This window comes from Rissa tridactyla, chromosome 4 (genome assembly GCF_028500815.1).
Source record: "Rissa tridactyla isolate bRisTri1 chromosome 4, bRisTri1.patW.cur.20221130, whole genome shotgun sequence".
Classification (NCBI taxonomy): Eukaryota; Metazoa; Chordata; class Aves; order Charadriiformes; family Laridae; genus Rissa; species Rissa tridactyla.
Window position 1 is genome coordinate 73,814,903 of NC_071469.1, and position 20,482 is coordinate 73,835,384.

At 43.4% G+C, this 20,482-nt stretch overlaps 1 protein-coding gene and 1 long non-coding RNA gene across 7 annotated transcripts in view; one reads left to right on the forward strand and one right to left on the reverse strand.

Moving 5' to 3' along the window:
• The window catches only part of LOC128909367 (uncharacterized), a 199,762-nt gene that overhangs the window by 129,129 nt on the left and 50,151 nt on the right, over positions 1–20,482 (forward strand). The gene's annotated exons all lie outside the window — the stretch shown is intronic.
• Positions 1–20,482, reverse strand: part of NUP93 (nucleoporin 93) — an 81,710-nt gene that overhangs the window by 19,471 nt on the left and 41,757 nt on the right. For 5 of the 6 annotated variants that reach the window (XM_054200947.1, XM_054200945.1, XM_054200944.1 and 2 more), the window contains 3 exons: positions 10,936–10,998; positions 8,618–8,746; positions 1,816–1,890 (listed from right to left, as the gene is read on the reverse strand). In XM_054200947.1, coding sequence (XP_054056922.1) covers positions 1,816–1,890; positions 8,618–8,746; positions 10,936–10,998 — 267 coding nt within the window. Of the gene's footprint in view, positions 1–1,815; positions 1,891–8,617; positions 8,747–10,935; positions 10,999–16,490; positions 16,690–20,482 lie in introns of those variants that run through there. The other variant, XM_054200949.1, reaches the window with a different exon arrangement.

Genomic DNA, 20,482 nt, shown 5'->3' on the forward strand with positions numbered 1-20,482 from the left:
GATGCAGAAGAGGATGGCAACTGGATGCCTGTGATATTCCCCTGCATGGCAGCCTCCTACCTGCTGACATAAAACAAACAGAATTTTGCTGGTTTGTGACAGTATTCCGAGAAATCTGACACAGGGAAATAAGAAATCTGACCCTTCAAAACCTGCCCTTAAACTTATATACACACCCCCCCACCCATTTTGATTTAAATCTTGGTCTTAATTTAGTTTCTTCTACTATTGTTTAATCTACTCTCAGCCCAAAGACCTTCCAGCTATGCCTGAAAAAGAATCATTCTCAACACTAGAAAGGCAGTGCCATCCTCCTTTAAGTCCCTTTTGCATGCACTGCTTCTTCAACAAGCCCAGCCTGCAAACACAATGCGGAGTTCAGGATTGCAACCAGAACCTCGCATCAGCGAAGTCACATATGCGGACTTCACCCCGTTTCTGTGGAACCGTTTGAACTATTAAATCATTTCAGCGTAATTAAAACACATTTCATGGCTGATGATAAACTGTAACAGCACAGACCGCCCAATCTCCAGGACTCCTAACTACCCACTGAAACCACAGGTGCTGAAACCCAGGTATTTTCACACTCAAGCAGAATGATGTTAAGTACAGCTCAGCCAGGCCAGCTTCTCCAGAGAGCTTGCCGGGAGCACACGGTTACCGCACCAAGTGTTTTGGTAGCCAATGCCTGGCCACAAATGCCACCTTTCCATGGCACATCGCAAGCAGCCTGCAAACCTGCCCACCCATGGGGAAGACACGGTGACTCCACAGCTACCCCTGGAACTAGTACTGCCAGAGAGGATGGGCTTCCCATGGTCACAAATCACCAGGGAATAACATCGACTGCCTCAAAATACAGCTATAACTACTCTATAAGGAAGACCCTTACTGCAGGTGTATTACAGTAGATATAAACCAAATCAATCTACTGTTAACAACCACTAGATCAAACGTAGACTTTATCAGCACAACCACACACCCTATTTTGTGATTCATTTCTTCACAGTTACCATAACTGTAGGCAGAGCTAGCAAAACAGCTGTACAAGCCGCTCTCTGGCTCAGCAAAGCCTGAGCCAATGCACACAATCACAGTAATTGTGTGCAAATTAGGCAACGCTTTGCCTATGTTGTTTCACATATTTCGTTTTGAAAAGAAAAAAAAAATAAAAAAAAATCAAGTCCTTCTCTTTCATTTTGTTTCCAACAGTGCTGGTAAACAGATCATCTCAAATAACAAAAGTAACAAATTGGTTATGTAAAGGTTTATCAGTTTCCCCTGAATATTTTCAGAGGGAGTCTAATGCTACCAGGCATATTAATTCATAGCTGATGCGCTAAAGCTTCTCATAAGCAATGCCATTAAAATGGGATATAATTTGACAAACATCAGGATTAAGACTTCAGCATGTTTTTTCCTACGCGCACACATCTCACATTCCATATGTGAGAATAAAGGGAATATAAAGTCTTCATTTGCGTACATTGACACAAATTCTAAAAAAAAAACTTTTTTTTTTTTTTGGAAAGGTTAGGAGTTTCAGTTTACCATATGAGCAGAAATGATTTCTACAGTCATGTATGGTGTTCAGGATCTCCTTTTGACAAAAAATCCTGGAGCAGACAGGCAAGTACTCTTCTAAAAAGTCACGCTACATTTCTGTATTTTCCAATTTTAACTCTAGGCAGACATTTTCGTGTTTTACCTACCATAGTTTCTAACACACTAGGCTCACAGATCTTTATTTCCCCCACCTCTCTCTCTCTGTAGAAAACAATGTTTGACTATGATTTTTTAATTTCCACTCACCTGACGAGCGTATGCCATCTCCACGCTGTCCAAAGAGCTGCGACCTGGAGGACCCAACTCCCCAGCGTAGCTGGGCTGTTTCAGGAGAAGTGTAGAAGAAGGTATAAAATTAATGCAATATAAAAACGCAATGCATTTTACCAATATATCGATTTCTAGAACACAACAGCAAAACCATGTTCCTGACAGAACTAAGAACTGGGCTTTGAACTATCTACAGAGTAAAATGCAGTTCAAACTTTCTAAAGTGACAGAAACCCTCCGGATTCAGTGCGCAAACCAACCATTGACTCTCTAGAATTAGGACATCAGCGTCTCTTGAGAGCATCTTATAATTTTAATTCTTTCCTTTTGTTTCTTGAAAGGTTGCTTCTTGTCACATGAGTGTCTCGCTGCAAAGCATCTAGTCTGAGCCTCCATCACAGAATTCAATGGACCAGCTTCAAACGGATCCAGACTAGCAAACCTGACACCCCAGTTTTGTCCCAGTACCATGACACAGACACAAAATGGACTGCAGCATGTGCCGAAAAGTGCCCCGCTACTGGTAAGCTGCAGGAGAAAGAAGGATGCTGGCAATATCCTGACCCCCCCCAAAAAATCACCTTTCTACCATAGAAACCACGCTAAGATTGAGATGTTTTCAGTGTAGAGCAGGGAGGGACAACTGATGGAAACATAGCATGGAAAATTTGTTCTCGTTTATAAAACTCAAAAATATAACATGCCATAATAGTCTTAATGCTGCATAAAGCTATTCTTATATGTGTGCGCTACAAAACACGGGTGTTTTCAGTACAGTCACCACTGAACACGGACGTTCACCACTCTGGAGGAAAGAATACTCCCAATTAAGTACGTAATATTCTCCGATGTTTCCTGCTTCCTAAAAACGTAATTCTTCGTTTCAGCATCAGCATTGCAAGCCTTGAGTTTGAAAAATAAAGTGCACTCATTTTAAAGCCAGATCCCTTTGAGGTAAGCAGCGCTTTAATATCAGCTGCTTCATAGGCAGCGCTACAGCCACGAGAGTTGGAAGATAAAAAGGAAGACAAGCTCAGTATAGAAGCATAATATTTATTACGAAGCCAACTGACATAGTTGGGGCAAGCAAAGGGGAACAGACGAGCTTTCAGAAAAACAAGGGTATTTCAGGTCTGAAACTGAAACAACAGCCTTTGAATTTCAGACTTTGAACCCAAAAGCTCCTTTGACTGTCCCAGGTAGAGCTGGTCTGGTAATAGATGTCACCTCTCCACACAAACCTTGTTGAGGTGTCTAGCTTAGGTAGTTATGAGCACCCAAGATAATGATTTACTTCCACCAGGAGAGACAATGCAAAGCACATCATAAATACTAAAAGTGTCCAAGCAAACACTGAGAAGTTGCCTTGCTTTGTTACCAGGTAACTCAAGTCCATCTATATTCCTCTCAACTGGAATCCGCGACTTTTTCTGAAAGAGCCAGTACATCTGCGGAGTTTTAAAGTTAAGCTTTTTACCAGCAAAGTGGGTTACAGCTAGCTGGACATCCTCATTAGCTGTTGTGCTGCACCTTCGCAATACCGGCAAATAGCTTTACTTTTTCTTACATCAGTTACCCAGAACGTCAGTACTTTATTGTGTAGCCGGGATCACCTTCAACGACACATTCGAGTCTTTCCTGGAAGAATTTGATAAATGTGACCAGCTTGCTGCCTGTACAAATGGACAATAAAGCTCAAATGCAATGCAAACCCCATCGTTTTCACTTTCAATTTGATTGGCTTTAGAGTTAAACTCTGCTGACCAACATTCCTGCTATAACCTGGCTCACACGGATTTCAGGAAAAGACCCCAGCAATGGGTAGCTTTTCTCCAGATGGTGTCATCATTCAGCTTCTTGTTTCAAATGAAACACAGACAGGGTCTTCAAAAGAATCTCACTTTTTTTTGGGCACTGTATCCGCAGCTTTGAAATGAAATAATACAAACATAGGAACTTCCAGCCATGTTACTGATCAGTCTATGCGCTGAAGAGTGTCTCAGTCATTCCCTAATGCTTATAATTTTAATTTGCTATCAGTTTAGCCCAGTTTATCTTCTATGGTGTAGGACTCATGAGCCTATGTTCTTGCAAAGACAATGGCCACCCACCGTCCTCGTCTGGGAGTTTTGATCAGGAACATTTTGGCGATTGTGAATTTGAAGACCAAGGAAGTGACACAATCGCAACAGCCAAGAAGGTGTTCTGAGTTAGTTGGGAATTAATACGTGAAGGGCATTGACCTCCACTGAGAAATTATAAGAACTTTGTGATGTTTGTGATTCTGCATAGCATACGACAGTTGATTACAGAATAAAGTAAATATTCATTTGTGTTTGTCGCTGATACAGTGAAATACAAACGAATGAAGGTATCAAAGCTGAAGCAAGACAATCCTTTCAGATTGCTGGAATCAGTTTATCACTGCATTAATTTCTCAGTAATGGTGCAATTTAAATTATGTCCAACCTGATTAAAAAATCAGGCAGATGCATTTAGACCTCAGGCAGTATAAAAACACATTACCAAAGACCCCAAAGAAATCCCACTTTTTCTTTTTGCAGCTGAACTTACACTAAAAATACTCTCCGCAGTCACTCCTAATGGATACTGATATTCAGAAGCATTTGCATTTTTCTTTCAGTGCCAAATCATCTGACACAAATTCCTTTAAACCCACCTAAAAAACGACAAATTCTTTGTTCTAAAGAACAAAGAAGCTGTTAAAGCAGGTTTCCTGGGAAACAGACACGATGGCAGAAATAGCGCTTTGCAGCCTTCCCTATGCTGTGCCAGATAAATTGCAGAGTTATTTAAAGTAACACTAAATTATGGACGTTGTCATTAATTACTGATGAGGTTTCATCTTCTAAAGCAAGTGAAGAAGGGTACATGGTGACTTTAGTGTCACTTTTCAACCAGTGCCCAAACACTAGAAACGTAAGGGCTGGGGCTTTGTTTTGTGAATCTGGTTCCTTTTTCTCCTGCTGCCGCTTTGCAGCACCAAAGAGCATCCATGTGGCTGCCGCTCCAGAGCGCGGTGTGTGACGGACGGGTTAAAACCCCCAGGTAAGGATCTGAATTCAAAAGCGCACGCCTGAAACTAAGAAAGAACTGCTCTGGGGCTTGGTTTTTGTTTTCTTTTTTCCCCTTTCCTTTCTCAAATTTTAATTTTACCCTTACTGTTATGTTTTGAGGCTCATTTATTAAGCCTGCTACAGCTGAGAACTGTTACATTGAAAATAAATTCTTTAAGTGTCCACTACCGACTTGACACTTCAGCAAGGAAAAAAATTCAGGAACTCAAGAATTTGTTTTGTTTTTCTTTCCTATGCCAAGAGCCATGGGAGCAAGCTTATTTCCTATTTTTTTTTTTTTTCCATCTCATACTTGCATTCTGGCTTCATCTTTGAATTATTAAACTTACAAAAACCCCACACTACCTCACTGAACTCTCTCATGGCTGTGCTAAAAGGAAATTTCAAAAGGCAAGCTAAAGCAGTGAGTCAGCGTGGGGAAGGCCGTTCCCACTCTTCACCCCGCACTGCAGACATGGAGTTACGCAGGCAAGCCAACCCTTCTGTAACTGGTACCCAGCACCTGAAAAGGCATCCCCTACAAGCTAAATGGGGGGAACTGGGAGGATGACCTTCCGTGGCAAGTCAGAACTTACCAGTTTTCTAGGGAAAGGTTATGAAAGAGGTGTTGAAAACAGCTGCTAGGTGCATATAAGAATCATCTTTCAGGTCAGGTTCTTAAGCTTAACTGGAGCAGCAAAAGGAAAACCAGAGGAGCGGGTAATGCACAAAGGACTGCAGAAGCGCGAGTGCACGCACACATCTCTGCATCTCTAGCCTGATACGGCCGAAACAGCTTGTGCTGGTTCTATCAACCACATTTGCTTCTCCCTGCCCTGAATTTAGGTCTTTCCTAAATGTTCTTCAGAACTGTAATATTTATTCTGAATATTACCCACTCGTGAAAGAGGCAGTTATACTGCACTGCCATCACATTTTTATCTTGAAATTCATTTAGCCTAACGATGCTGCTTTCCAAAGGAGTCCACCCTTCATTTGTACTCAGCCAAGCATTCAGCTTCGCTCGCACACCAAACCACGTGCAGCTAAAGATGCATTATTCATCACCCTCATATGCATATGCACATTCCTCAGCAGAAGTCTGGGCAGACATTTTGTCAGCACTCCAAATGGCTTGGCCAGTAGATGCGGCGAATAACTAGGCAGGAGACTGAGCTGGAGAAACACCACAAAATACACTGCGGCGCAGCGGAGAGCATCTTCCAGTCCTTGGGATTTAAGGGATATGATACAGAGCGGCAGAAGAGAAAGCGAGAGCGACAGCGTTCTCTCGATCACTGCGGGAGCGGGTTGCTTGACAGCAGGAATGGAAAAGCTTGGGGTGGAGGTGGAAGAAAGAAAAACCTGGAATAAGAGGACGAAAGAAATGCCTCGGCCCCTAGTGGAACAAGACTCAGAACAAACACCTTGAGAGCATAAGTGTTTGATACCTTGAAGATAAAACCCAGGCTTTCCTGCCTTTTCCCCAAGAAGCACCTTTTTGTTAGCCGTGTTTTCCCCTTCAGGGAAGAAGGCCAGGCTGGAGGACAAGGGGCAGCAGAAAACCCTAACGGCAAGTCCTGCGCTAGGTTCTTTGAATCATGAGCATTGCCTGTTAATTGGTCTTATTTCCATGAATAATGTGTTGGTATTTCACTCTGCCCAAATTAGCTTGCCCAAAGCTTGAGAATTGGCTCGCAGGCAGAGCGGCCCCCTGCTGCATTTGGATCTCTGCCTTTTCAGTTGATTCTCCATCTCCAGAGGATATCAATTAAACCCCTACTATATTCTACAGGCTGTGTCTGTTTGTGTCACACGCACACAAAAAACTTATTTGACTGGAACAAGGCTTTAGAAGAACAACCTGCTGTGGGGAGGTTAGATAACAGGTTTTTAACACAGTAGATGCACTTCAAACCTCTCAGACCTTTGACTTCTGGAGGCTAAGACTAGAATATATCAAGGATTTTAAATGCTCTTGAAATGACATACTGATACTACAAGTGCTTTGAAACACAGAGTGGAGTATCACTGAGTGATAGTGTATATTGAGTCTTTAAACTCATTCATGAAAAACATTAGAGGGGTTTTTTTTCCCCCCTGCTCCCTCTTGCTAATTTGATGCTTGGCATCTCGAGTGCCATGGACTGGGAGTAGTGTCCATTTGACACTGAAACACCAGGAAAGGGGTTTTACCTTTTCAGGGCAGGTTATTAAATTGCTTCTCCGAGCAGTCAATATCCACTCTTCGAAAGGAAAACCCCACAGCAGTAGCTCAGACACAAATCAAAGATGTTAGAAGCTATCAGAATAGCTGCCAAGGCTTCAGACTCACATCCTAAAATAATGGGAGAGCTGTTCCTAGTTTTAAATGGATTCAGCCTGCATTATTTAGCATTTCTAATATTGGAAAGCTGGACAACCTTCTGAGAAGTCACAGTAAAGTATCAGTAAAATACTTTCTGGGGAAGAGAGCTTCTATAAAAAGACATATGCTAACTAGGATTAACCTATATTTAAAAGAACAGTAATCAGAAAGGGACATTTCATTAACAACTTTAATTATTTCCAAATCCCTATACAGGTCATACCCTAGTAACACCAAGGGCTTTTTTTATTTTAATGCACTTTGCAGCACTGTAAGTCATTCCAATGAACAAGGGGTTTTTATATATATATATAATTTTTTTTTTTTTTTAAAGGAGGGGTGAGGACATGGCTATAAAAAACCCTGAGCCTGTTTTCTGGCCTGAAAGCACAGCAACTTGCATTCCCCCACCCGTTATCACCTCTCCTCTCATGGCTCCAGTGCTCATGGAGCACCGTGCAGGGGCTGCGATGTACCTGTGTGCTGCAGGGACCCCAGCCGATGGCTGGTGCCTCTAGCTCAGAGGGGTGGATTACTCTGCTTTATTCTACTCATGTAACTGGAGCATTTTCCTTAAGAGAATAAACTGTAAAGTCTGAAGTTAAAACATTCCTTATCTTATGTTACAAGTTGCTAGTCAATACCTTTCCATGCTAAACACCAGGTCAGTCCTGCCCAAAAGATTTGGTCACTACTGGATTAACCTTAAGTTGCTGAACACTAGAGGTCTTAGCAGCCCAAAATTTTAATTTGCACTGCATAAGACAGCAAAATAAACAGGAAAACATACTCCTCTTTTCTTGGGGTTTTTTTCTTTTTTTTGACTATTCAGTTGGTTTTGCCAAGAAGCCTGAGAGACTTCATCAGCCTCCCACGAAAAGCCATAAATCCTGGCTAGCACACTGTGATAAGGGAAAGAGACACGCCAAGACCTACGTGTGAGCACAGTTGCACCTGAGAAACTGTCTGGTTTCATTAGCGTTGCAAAGGTTTCCTGAAGGTGATGTTTACCCCAATGTGTTTTCTGTCCCCTGGGTATATTGACCTAATATGTGTTAGTGTGATAAAGTTTCCAGCTTGCACATACGTTGCTTAAAACATAGCTTCAGCAATAGCAGCTCCATTGCCTTTACCCACCAGTCCATAAAACAGTCATAAAGGTATGATATTCTGCTAGTCACAGCCATTCTGGAATTAAGTAGAGATTTGATATTTCACATTTTCACACAGTTATAGCTACAGCATAATGCAGAGGTGGCTTCAGCAGTGCTGGAGTGCCAGCTGCGTACGTGTCCTGCATGACTCTGTATGATGTTTAGAAAGACAGAGTTACCTCATTTTCCTGGGTGAAATCAAGAGCATCTTCCCCTGATGCAAGCAGAGTATGAAGAATCCTTTGTTTCACCTGTTCCCATTCAACCAGCATCGATTCTCGGTGATACTCCTCAGCCATAGCAAAAGTCTGTTGGTGAAGAAGAAGAAGAAGAAGAGCTAAGGAAGACATCGAAATACCAAACAGCCTGGCCCTGCTATTAATAGACCAGCTCAAAAATGAAACAGAAAATAGATAAATCAATCAGGTCAGCCCTCGAGAGCTAATGATGTGCTGCACGTTATTTTAACAGGCTTCCTGTTCAGGTACAGGGGGATTCAGAAAGTAAGTGTCTGTGGAATTAAGACAACTCTCACATACCCAGCTGGTGAAACAGCGAATCTGTCTCTCTCCCACGGTACTCCAATACACACAAAACTTAGCAAGGCTGGAAATCGATAGGCTTCCTTCTTTAATTTAGCAGCATGCACACAATATCCAGGTCATCACTGATCCACGCGGTTTGTTGAGAATAACTTCTCTAATGGCAACTAGCTTTTTATCTGCCTGGAGGCCATAAAGGTTTGACTTACTGCATTCTTAACAGATACATCTGTTTATTGCCCATATTTCATTTTCAGGTCTTTTATGTTTTTCTTTTAAATAGGAAATAGAATAAAATAAAAATAAAAACATTAAGGAAAATTAACCAGTGCCAAAGAATCAGAAAGTCACTCTCATCAGGAACGTAACTCAGGAAAGCATGCAGGAAAATCATATCCGGAGAAGGAACATCCTTTTACCTTTAAAATGCCTGATGTGCGACATTGTCTTCAGATCAGATCGGGGAACTTGTGGAAGGCAACAGCTTTCCCCCCTCAATATTCCTTATTTTGGCAACAGAATTACAATTGAGAAGATGCCTCACTGCCTTTCCTGTTATTGTTGGGATGATGCTAACTAGCAGCCTCAAGTATACCGGGACAGGAAATAAAGAAAACTCCCACTAATTCTAAATAGAGAATAAGCTATATTGGATCTTCCACTTCTTCCTCGTTCCCAGCCTTCTCTGTCTCACGCCGCTTTGTGCTGCAGTGCGCACAACTAAAGGGTTTGCTTGGCTGAGTAATTTTTTCATCTTATTACAGCCCACTGTTAGGTTATTATCAATTAAGGGGCAAAACATTCCCCTGTATAAATGAATCGATAAGAGGCAGTGACATTTGGCAAACATTTAATTGCGGTGCATGTGTGCAACTAGAGCATAAGATTTGCGTTTCTTTGTTTTAATAATATAAATTCACCTTATACTGCCATGGTAGAATATAGGTCTTATCCCTACCTTCTCTATAATAATTTCAACAGGATTTTAAATATGCTTCAATAATTACAGTATAATTATATGTAATTAAAATAATTTAATAATGCTTAACTACTATTTCTTCTCATTTGAAAGAAACACAGGCTCAGTTTTAAACCTGATGCCCCAAGTGTACATGGAGGGAAACAATCGTAAGAGAAGCACCAGGAAGCATGTGATGACATTTCCAAGCAGCAGTTTTAAGACAAACAACAGGAAGCATTTTTCCACGCTGCATAATTCAATTGTGAAAGTCATTGCCCCAGAACATGACACATACCAAACGTGTAAAAAAGATTCAGAAACAGGCTCAGATGAATTTCACATCAGGAAACAACTTCCAGCATTGGTCCCTTCGAGGGCAGAAAAGTGGACTCAGCAAACCCTGAGCCTAAGCGACAATTCCTGCTTTCTTATTATAGAATTTTCTCCATTTTTTTTCCCCCCCCTATATGAGAGATTTGCTTTGGACAGCGTGATGCAGTATTGCGTTCTAGCAAGAATTAGACTTACAGCACATCTGCTGCACAGGCCTGAATGTGGTCATATGTACTTCAACTCCTGAAACCTGGAGAAACAACTACAATAAACTCATTGAGCGCCATCACCGTGCTGGAAGTCAGCACACACGGCACTTCTCAAAGGAAATAACGCCCACATCCTAGCATTATCATCTCTAGAAGAGGGAGCATCCATGCGGAGAGGCTCGGAGGAGTGTACTGTTCCTTACGAACAACAATTGCTCTGTTCAGATTTGAAACATTGTGAGCCTCCTGGCCCTGCAAAATACTGCAGTTGAAATACTTCTGAATTTCTTCTAGAAATTCTATGTATTTCTTAACATCTAGTTTTTCCATATTCTCCATACAGTCCTCTTAAATTCCACTAGTTTTATTAAATATCTAATTTATTAATTCTTTAGGGGACCCCCCCATGTTTTAAAAAAAAAAAAAAAAGAAAGTGCTTGCTTCCAACTTACCCTCTTCCTAGACTCTTCAATAGCTGACAGCAATGCATTATCTTTTTCATTCTTCAGGAATCCCTGCAGAAAAAGAGAAACAGAGCTTCAGTCAAAAAATAAAAAAATAAAAAAAAAAAAAATCAGCCTTACACTAATATCAGATGCATATTGTAGTACTCAGCTCTTTCAACTCTGAGAAGCGCTCGCAGCTCCCCCCAGTCCACTCCTGAGAAGTTTAAAGGTCACTTCACTCCACCAGAGGTGCAGTAAGATGCCCATACAGAGCAACGGGAAAATGAAAATGCATTAATCCCCTCTTTTAATATGCATTAAATCCTAGTGAAACGTCCTGCTCCTATTCTCTTTTATCTCCGTGTCCCAGCAACTGCTTCCTCTTGCTCTCCATTTGAAGGCAGGAGGATGAAAGCTGGTAGGAGCGATAAGCCAAGATAAGATTGTTGGACTTGAGTATGCTGGAAAAAAAAAATAAAAAATAAAAAAGGTTTTGACTTGGCAGTTTCGGGCAGGAGTGGAGCTCTTGGAGGCCCGATAGGAACTGGGAAAAAAAAGCCTTAGAAATAGTCAGTTGAGGAAGGACAGAAATAACTAAATAGCTGGAAAGCATACAGGGAAAAGTTTCCCGCACAGCCTCTCTCTGTGCGTACAGCTGGTGTGGGTAAAAAAATAATACATAAGAATTATACATTTAATCTCAAAGAGATCAGGTGTACATGAAGAGATGCAGTGGTTAGCTCCTTATCCCAAAGGTTATTTTCATGACTCATACTAGGAAACATAGGATATTTTGAATTTTAAACAAATAGCCGTGGGGTAAACTGCAGTAACACACACAGACAACAAACAGGAAACGTTTCTTACACCCTGACTTGAATATATTTTCCATTTTCACTGTTATATCACTAGTTAGACAAACCAAGTCGATTTGTACTCCCAGACTTCAACTTAATCATTATTCAAATCACAAAAAAAAGGAAAAGAAGCTTTTGTCTCCCTCTGAAGTAATCAAGTGTAACATTATCAGCTCCATTAAGTGCTAATATCTTAAGGGTCTGTCCGCTCGCCCCACAGCTCTAAAGTTAAGAGCCGCTAACAAAGCCAGAGAGTGGGAATTCAGTGTACCATGCTTTATACTTTTACAGTGAGGAGACACAACTGCAGCAGTGTTCCATCGAACTTGTCCGGAATCGGGAGGCTTTTGTGCCCTTTGTTTTCCACGTCTTCCTGCAAATAAATGGTTTCTGCCCCAACAATCTGACAACATCGGTATTGAGCCATACAACCTCGGCAGAACTCAGGACCTCCAGAGGAGCACGGATCCCATGGCAGGAGAAAAACTTGTTGTCGCAGGGATCTAGACCTTCAGAAAAATATATTTACCATAGGGCTTAGAAACCGTCCTGCAGCAGTACTGCATGCAACCACAGGAATCACAGGTTGCTGCTTAGCTCTGGGAGGTGAGGAGGGTTTGAAAGCTCCCCCAGACTGAAGAGATCTGGCACGAAACCATGCCGCATAGGCGTGCTGTCTGCCTTCCTGCTACCCATCACCAGCAGGAGAAATAAAGGGCGTTCCACCCTTTCCTTCTGAAATCTGTAGAACAAGCTTTTGAGGTATGGGACAGCCTGTGACCCCCTTCAGCTGGAAATAGGAATGTGACCCCTTTCTGGATAGGAGAGATAGAGATACATATCCCTGGAAGTGTTCAAGGCCAGGCTGGACGGGGCTTGGAGCGACCTGGTCTAGTGGGAGGTGTCCCTGCCCATTTTGGAACTAGACAGTCTTTAAGGTCTCTTCCAATCCAAACCATCCTGTGATTCTATATACGTATATTCTGTATATAAAAGATAGAGAACAAACTGCCATCCTCCAAGACACACATGCGATGCAGTCCCCCCCAGAAACAGTCCCTGAACTACATGTGGAAGACAGTAGCCACTTCTACATAGTCTATTCTTCATTTCATCGTCCGCCACATTCCCCTTCATTGTTAGACTAACGCCCACAGAAAAGGCGCAGTTACAGCCTGAAAAAGGGAAGGTAAATCCAGATCCTCGCACATATCTGGGGACCAACCATTACAAGCAGCGGTCACTAAGGCAAAGGCCATCCGCAGCCACCCAAGTGGGCCAAGATCTGATCTCAGCTCCATGCAGGAGAGGCAGGGAGGGATGGAGACATGACTTTGTAAAGCTTGTCCATGTCTACATGGGTGGAAGCACTTTGGGAGGGCAACAATTAGGGTTTGGGGTTGGTAGTGGTTGTTCTGGGGTTTTTTTTTTGGTTTTTTTTTTTTTGGTTTTTTTTGGTTTGTGTTCCCCCCCCCTCCCTTAATTTCCCCACCTCCACCCCAAATTGGAGAAGAATTATCTGGAATTATAACAAGCAGAGCTTCTAGACGTTCAAAGCACATACGTTTCTGATGGTAGGGATGTGATGCTGCAGAGAACACCATGTGCTGGCCATATCCTAACAACGCTACTATTTTTACAGGCAAAAAAAGCCCACTGTCTCTAAGATGCAGACCTACAGCTATCGGGATGCGATGGAAGGTGCTGAGCACACCCAGCCAGTCACTACAGCTTGCAGAGGTCCTGGGTGCCCAGGTCCCCTGATGCTCTGGGAGCACTGGGCTCCTGAAAGCCCCCAGAGCTCCAAGTCCTACCTTACTGCTCCAAGTCCTACCTTACCTCCTTGGAGGGATGTGTGCCCTCAGCTGAGCAGGTACCTGCCTAGAAAGGTCCGTATCGATGATGGTAATTGGCAGGGTAATTTAAGACATGCTTGAACTTCCCTGGAAGTCAGTAAATCCAGGCTGAGTATCTTTCTTAATGAAACCTCCCAGCTCCCAGACAGTTCACCAGATCCGTTGAAGGGATTACATTACACTGAATGCCAATTAGGGGACGATAATTGTCTTTTTCAATCTCAAAAACTACTCCTTTAGCAAATGAAGATCCTCACACATTCCAAATAATATCTGTAATGCCTCACTGAGGAGGGGCAGATTTTAAAAAGGCTGCCCTATGCCTTGTGCTAAACATTATGACTGCAGCATGGCAATTGTCGCTTCAGTTAATTACAGGCTAATTGTTAAGCCTCAGAAGAGGGAGTTTCAGTAGCTGGTGCTGGGACTTCTGCTACTGCTCAGGAGATGACTCCTGCTTAGTTAGGCCAAACAAGAGCCCCGGGGCTTGTCACTCTAGGCTTTGGTGGCCAAAATTTCACACATTAAGAAAGTGAGGAGTGTCCACCTGCTCTAACAGTATTTATTCCCTGGGTTTATTGTGTTGCCACCTAGTGGTGCACTATGCTTTGGGCACTGGACATTTACATTTCACACATGCACACAAACGTCCATATGCCATAAGAAAAAGCAGAGCTCTCTGGAACAAGGATGGGCAGAAAGATGGAAGAGATGTGCTTTATGCTAGAGAACTTTGGTCTTCAAAAACCCCAGGCCATATAACAGCTTTAATGGTTCACGTATCTCTTAAGTCTGGGCCTTGAACAGCGCTGGTTGCGCTCACCGAGTTACATCTGCCCTAAAAGCTTTCTGCAATCCCAGAGGCAAGGTTTGACTTTGCCAGGAAGGCTTGGAGAGCATAACGAGGATAAGGACGGTACAGTGTTCGGCATGCACGGGGAGTACACGACCCACATCGCAGGAGCTGTCCTCTCTGGGGAGATGCTACTGATTGTACAACGAGCAACGAGACATCGCTTCATATTCAGCATCCAAAGAGAGAAGCAGAAGGAGAACAGAGATATTGTTAGGAGACAAAGGGCTATTTCACAGCGGCAGATGGCAAAGATAGGAATAGCTAACACGAGCATGGCTAAAACCTCAGAGGTGAAATCCTTACCTCGCAGCTCTCCCCACACAAGCGCTGCCATTGCAGGCAGCCCAACGTAGCCCAGATTTTGCTTGAAAATGAAAATTTATCTTATTTCCGCGAGGCAGGTTTACACAAAAAGCTCACAGAGCCCTAATGTCACATCATGCTGTCCTGCTTTAGTGAGTGGCATTTAATTTTCCTTTCTGTTACTGTGGGACTCCCACACATTCTTCCTGCATCTAGTTTGGAAGGGAAGCAGCACAACTCTTCTCTATCAGGTTCTCCGCAACACTCGCAGAGAATCTTTCCTACACATGATTTGTACAATATCTGATGAGATGGTGTTTGCAAAACAGGGACACAGGCATAGAAATACACCCACTCTCCCACCTTCAGGTTCCCATTTTCCAGCTTGTCCCACTTATTCTTGCATGTCTACAGGCTCTCAGCATCTTTCCCCAGCACATTTTAGTTCCTCTTGGATCTCTTACCCCTTGGATTCCAGTCTGATCTTCTCACATTCCCCCCCCCGCCCCCCGCTGAAATCCTGCCTCGCTCGAGGATGGTTTGTAGAGCTGGCCCCACCAGCGGAGAGGCAACAGCCCTGCGAGGCCACACCACTTCCCTGCTCTCGCCGTGCTCCTTGCTCCACCATCAGTTCTCATCTCAGGCAACCGCTGCCTGATGCGGGATGATGTGACAGGAACCAGCACCTGCCTTGCTCCAGCCTGAATTCCAGCAAGAAAGTCTTCCAGTAACCAATTCATTATTGGTAGGAAAGGGCATGCATGCACTGATGGTCTCTTTTTGACAGGAGATTGAAAGTCTCTTCCATTCACCCCAGTAAATGAGGTTAGTAAACTCTCTCCTGGCTGATAGAAGTCTCTTAATTACTTCCATCAGCCAGGCCATACTTTTAATACTTGATCTTAGTATTCAAGCTGTCAAGAGAAGGCAAATGTTGCCAAATAGTATACTGAGGCCTTGGATGTTGACAGCAATGCTTACTTTTTCACTGGCAGCAGAAGAAAGGAGAAAATGAAATGAACAATCTGGGGCCATTTCAAGTCAATTGCTCTTTGATTAAAGTATTTCCAAGTGCTGGATCTCCAGTAGATCCAGTGAATCCTGCAAAGGACCAGTGGGGATGATGATTATACAGTTAAAAAAAAAAACCAAACCAACAACTAAATCACTCTTTGGCAATGGTTTGGGAACAGTGGCTCCAGATGAAGCACCCGATTTTATTATCTCTACTAGCAATTTTAAGAAACAATTTGCTAAATACAATCCTACTGCAAACGTGCACACGTCTGAGCACACTCCCGGGTGATGCACCCTGGCACAGCCCTCCTGGCCATCTTCTCCCTGGAAACAGAAAATGAAGCAAAACTACCTGGAACCCACTGCCACAATAACAGACCACACTATCTATTATTGCCTTTTTTTTTTTTTAATCTAAATTATTGTTTATGCTGACACTAGCATCAGTGCTTGCTGGCTGGCTTTAAACAGCCAGGCGGATGGCCCCGTAAGCAACGGTGTGTGGCCAACTAATGTATTCCTGAGGATGGGAACACGCCGGTGTAGCACAGGCATTTTCGTTTTGCATGGATCTTCGTCTCTTGGAAGCTTCTGTAGGTCTCCTAAGATTTGTTTTGCAGAAAGCATCAGCTTTTGCTAAAAACCACACAGACAGGCAGCTTCACTACATACCTTGGCAATACAGCGTCCTTCAAAGCAGGAAGGCAGCTGCCCAAAGATCAGCTCCCACACGCAAGGGGCGAAGAGCGTTTGTGAAATTGGCTTTCTCCTTAGAAGACTTTGGACGGCAGAACTGCTACAGGGCCAGTGCAGACTGACTGGCCCATGCGCAGAGATCCTCGGAGAGGAAGAGGACGCAAGGAAGGGTGATTTACCAATCTGCCTCGCGTCAAAGCTGCGTGAGAGACAAGGAACACTGTACACAACTGCAAAGGTCCACTGAACAGGCAGGTCTGACAAGGCTCATCCTACAGCTGCATACAGCATTCAAGGCAAGGATTTAGCAAGACAAAATTTGCCTAGCCTAAGACAGCTGAGCTTGTCTAAATACAATATGCATTTCTCAAGAACCTCACCACCATGTTTAGAATGGGAAATCCAGCAACATTTTCCTAAAAAAAATTAATTCGCAGTTGACTATACAGGAGAAAAGGCAGGGAAAAACCAGAAGGGTTTACAGTTTGCTAAGACCCAAGAGCTAGTTGTTGCATCGGAGACTTTCAAAGCCATATTGAAGCTTAAGAGGGAAAACCACGCAGACTAATAGCTATAACACAAAGCTGTGCTAATACAGCCAAACACTGGCCTTGGGGAAGATTTGCTGCTCCGCTACCTGCCTTCACAGCGCTCTCAAAACACATCCTCCCATGTACCGTGACTGGGCTCCACGCTCGTAGCCAAATGTTCAATTCATCTGAAAGCCGAGCTAGGAGAGCTCTTCCCCACCCTGCGAGCTGATAGCATTTCAGTGGCACTAAGTTATTAAAATATACAAACCCTGGCCTAATCTCTGCTGCACTGCGTGACTAGCAGCGACTTTGAAGATTATTTCACTTCTTTAAAAGCAGCTTTCTGCTCCGGCAAAATCAAAGTTTTGTGGAGCTGCAATATGGTCCCTTTTCATGATGGAGAAGCAGCAACACGGACCTCACTGCGGCAGCAGCAAGAGCTGATGTATGCGGTGCAAAAGCCTGTGCAGAACGAAGAAGGGGGACCACCACTTGCCCACAAGCCTTCTTCGACAGGTTGGGTGCATTGTGGAAGATGCACAGCAGCAACCTTCACCAGAGACAAGTTCTGCGGCAGGAGCAGGGCTTCCCTGCCCCACCATCAGCACGCCTTTGGTGTAATGCTCAGTTTTGAATGCTGCCTTTAATCCGTGTCGCAGAGCCAGCCTTAGGCAAATATTTACAAAGTGCTCTCTCCTGTAGGTTAGTGCCAGCAGTGCAAAAATTAGTACTTTTTTCGGGTATTATTTTACTGGTTTAGACTGTTTGATCTGTGAAACTCATGCAGTTTTCACAGTAATCTTCAGACCATATCCAGGAACATTGGATTTTGCTGTGTTGGATAAATATCATTATTCCTCCTAGCTGTGACAGGAAAAACCTCAAACTGCCGAAAGAAGCGCTCCTCAGGAAATCACAGATCAGCTCCTAGCAGAAGCAGGGGCAGATGGTGCGCGCTCTTTGACTTTTGCTGGGACTGCTTGGAGACTGGAAACGCGCTCCTTAGACAGACATACGGCCTTCAAGGGAAGAAATACAAATACCTCTTAGCTCCTGCTTCTAGGAGACCATCCGTTAAGTGTGGAAGGGCTAATATCAAACCATCCCCTGGCACCGAGAGCTACCATCATATCCCACACCCAACCGCAGCCCTCCGAAAGGCGTTTGCGGCATGCGGCCATCATGGAGAATGCAAGGTGTTTGCGGCAAATATAAGCAACATTTACCATGAAATACACAGGGAGCACAGCTTTATCACACTGGAAACGTCTAGAAAATACCACTGGAATATTGCACCAGCCACTCACACAGCGGCCCCAAAATTGAACTCGCGCTGCTACATGGCACCGCTTGTTCTGCGTATAAACAGAGATCAGCACTGCTGGCAGGAAACACGACTGAGCTTCATTTTAATTGCTTCTAATTCCACATAGGATGCTCGGCGAGTTCAGCCTTTCATGCACTACAAGATCTCAATATTTCACTTAAAATCATACTTACAAGTGGCTTAATTCCTAACGTAACATGGAAACGCGCTGCAGCGTTCCTATGTATTTTAGGATTTTATAAAATACGTCGGAGAAATTCGCAAGATTTAACAAACCCAAGCGTAATGATTGAATCGAGTGAAGTAGGACACTGGGTTCTAAAAAGCACCAATCATAATATGTGTAATTTATGTATTACTTATACATTGTAGCTAATTATTGAAATATTAGTAGTTATCCATACTGTTTGTTGTGTCTTTCCCCTTCAGAGTGAAACCAAAATAACTCCAATTACGCAGATTAAGTCCCTCATTCTCAGGCTCTAAAAATCTTTGCCATGTCATGTTGGGCTACACAGCGCACAGGAATGCTGTTATAAGTCATTTTAGTAGGCTTTTCCCCCCCCGCCCCCCCCAAAGTCACAAACACTTTAATGGCATAAAACTAGGATAATACCTTTTTTAATTTAAAATTTTACAGCGAAGTTGCTCAGAATGAGGTTCTCTTCCACAAACAATTATCAGCCTCCACTGCACAGATCATTTTTGACAGCGATTGTTAATGCAACGCTAAAATAGTGTAAGCAACGGTGCTACCTTCCCTAGCGAGCCTCTCTTCCTGCCCAGGCATTGCCTCATTTTCTCTCTCCCTACAACGCAACTGGGAGCTGTGCAGCAAGAATCCCAGGCCCTACCAAGCTACGAAGCACCAAGGAAATCTGCGCAGCAACAAAACAGGAGGTCTTGAACAACCCCAGCCCACTTAGAGGTCGTGCAAAGAACAGAAGGAAGAAAAACAGTGAGAAAAAAAAATATATATATACACACACGAACTAAAGAAAGAAGGTGGAGAGACTCTTGCCTGCCAATTACAGCAGTAGGAAACATTACTTGAGAGTCAGCAGAAGGAGCTTGGTTCAGCTGGCTAACACTGGTAATCACACCTGAAAGCATCTCAGACAGCATTTCCGTTTGTCTTAATAAAGATAAAGAAACAAAAATGCCACAGAGGCAATTAAATGCAACGTCACCTCACTTGGAATACAACTTCTGGAGCGAGGGAAGGTCTCCGCACAGATCAGGCCAGCAGGACCCGCAGGAAGCCCATCTCCTTTGGCACGGGTGTTTCTCCAGCAGCAACGGCAGTGGCACAGAGCGAATGAGCCACACGATCTGAAATCTGAGCTCATGCATCGAGTTTCCAAATACATGGCTATCTGTTTTTCCTCAAGATTTTAAGGTGCGGAGGGATGACCATGGTGTGGGGCTTTGCTCAGCGCCATGACAAGTGATTACAGTCTCTCCCCTGTGCTATAAACATCCTTGTATTAGCATCCCAATTAAAAATACAACCCTAAAAAATCATAAATGCATCAAGAGATTCACAATCAAAGCAAAACTGAGGGCTTTGACTTTTTTTTTTTTAAATTTAGTTTAGAAATTAAATTATGAGGTAATTCCAATGGGCTTGAGATGCAAAATGGAACCCTATATTATAAATATCTATAACATGCAAACAAAGCTAATTTCTGATCATTAACTGGAATAAGCTATTAGATCCGCCTCTCTGGTATGATGCTTTTTAAGGGAATACTGAGGAAAAAAAATACAGATTGAAGTGATTTAAAACCTTTCTATAGTCATAACCAAGCCCGCAATGTGATACCTCTTGCTGAAAACATCCTCGCGTCAGGCAGGACGCCTCGAATCAAGCCATGGCAACTAATTTCACTGATGACGCCATTTTCTTATTTCTCCCGCTGCCATTTTAGCATCGTGGTTATCTCCACATTTTCTCCAGAAGTAGCTGTGCGTTCTTCCCCCCTCCTAAGAGGGAACCACGCTCAAACAGCGCGGTGACAAATAAAAGCCGTAGGTTGAATTTCTGCACCGTGTCGTGCCCTTGCGGGGCAGGAGGAAGCGTGCGGTTGCCATTGCGGACCACACCT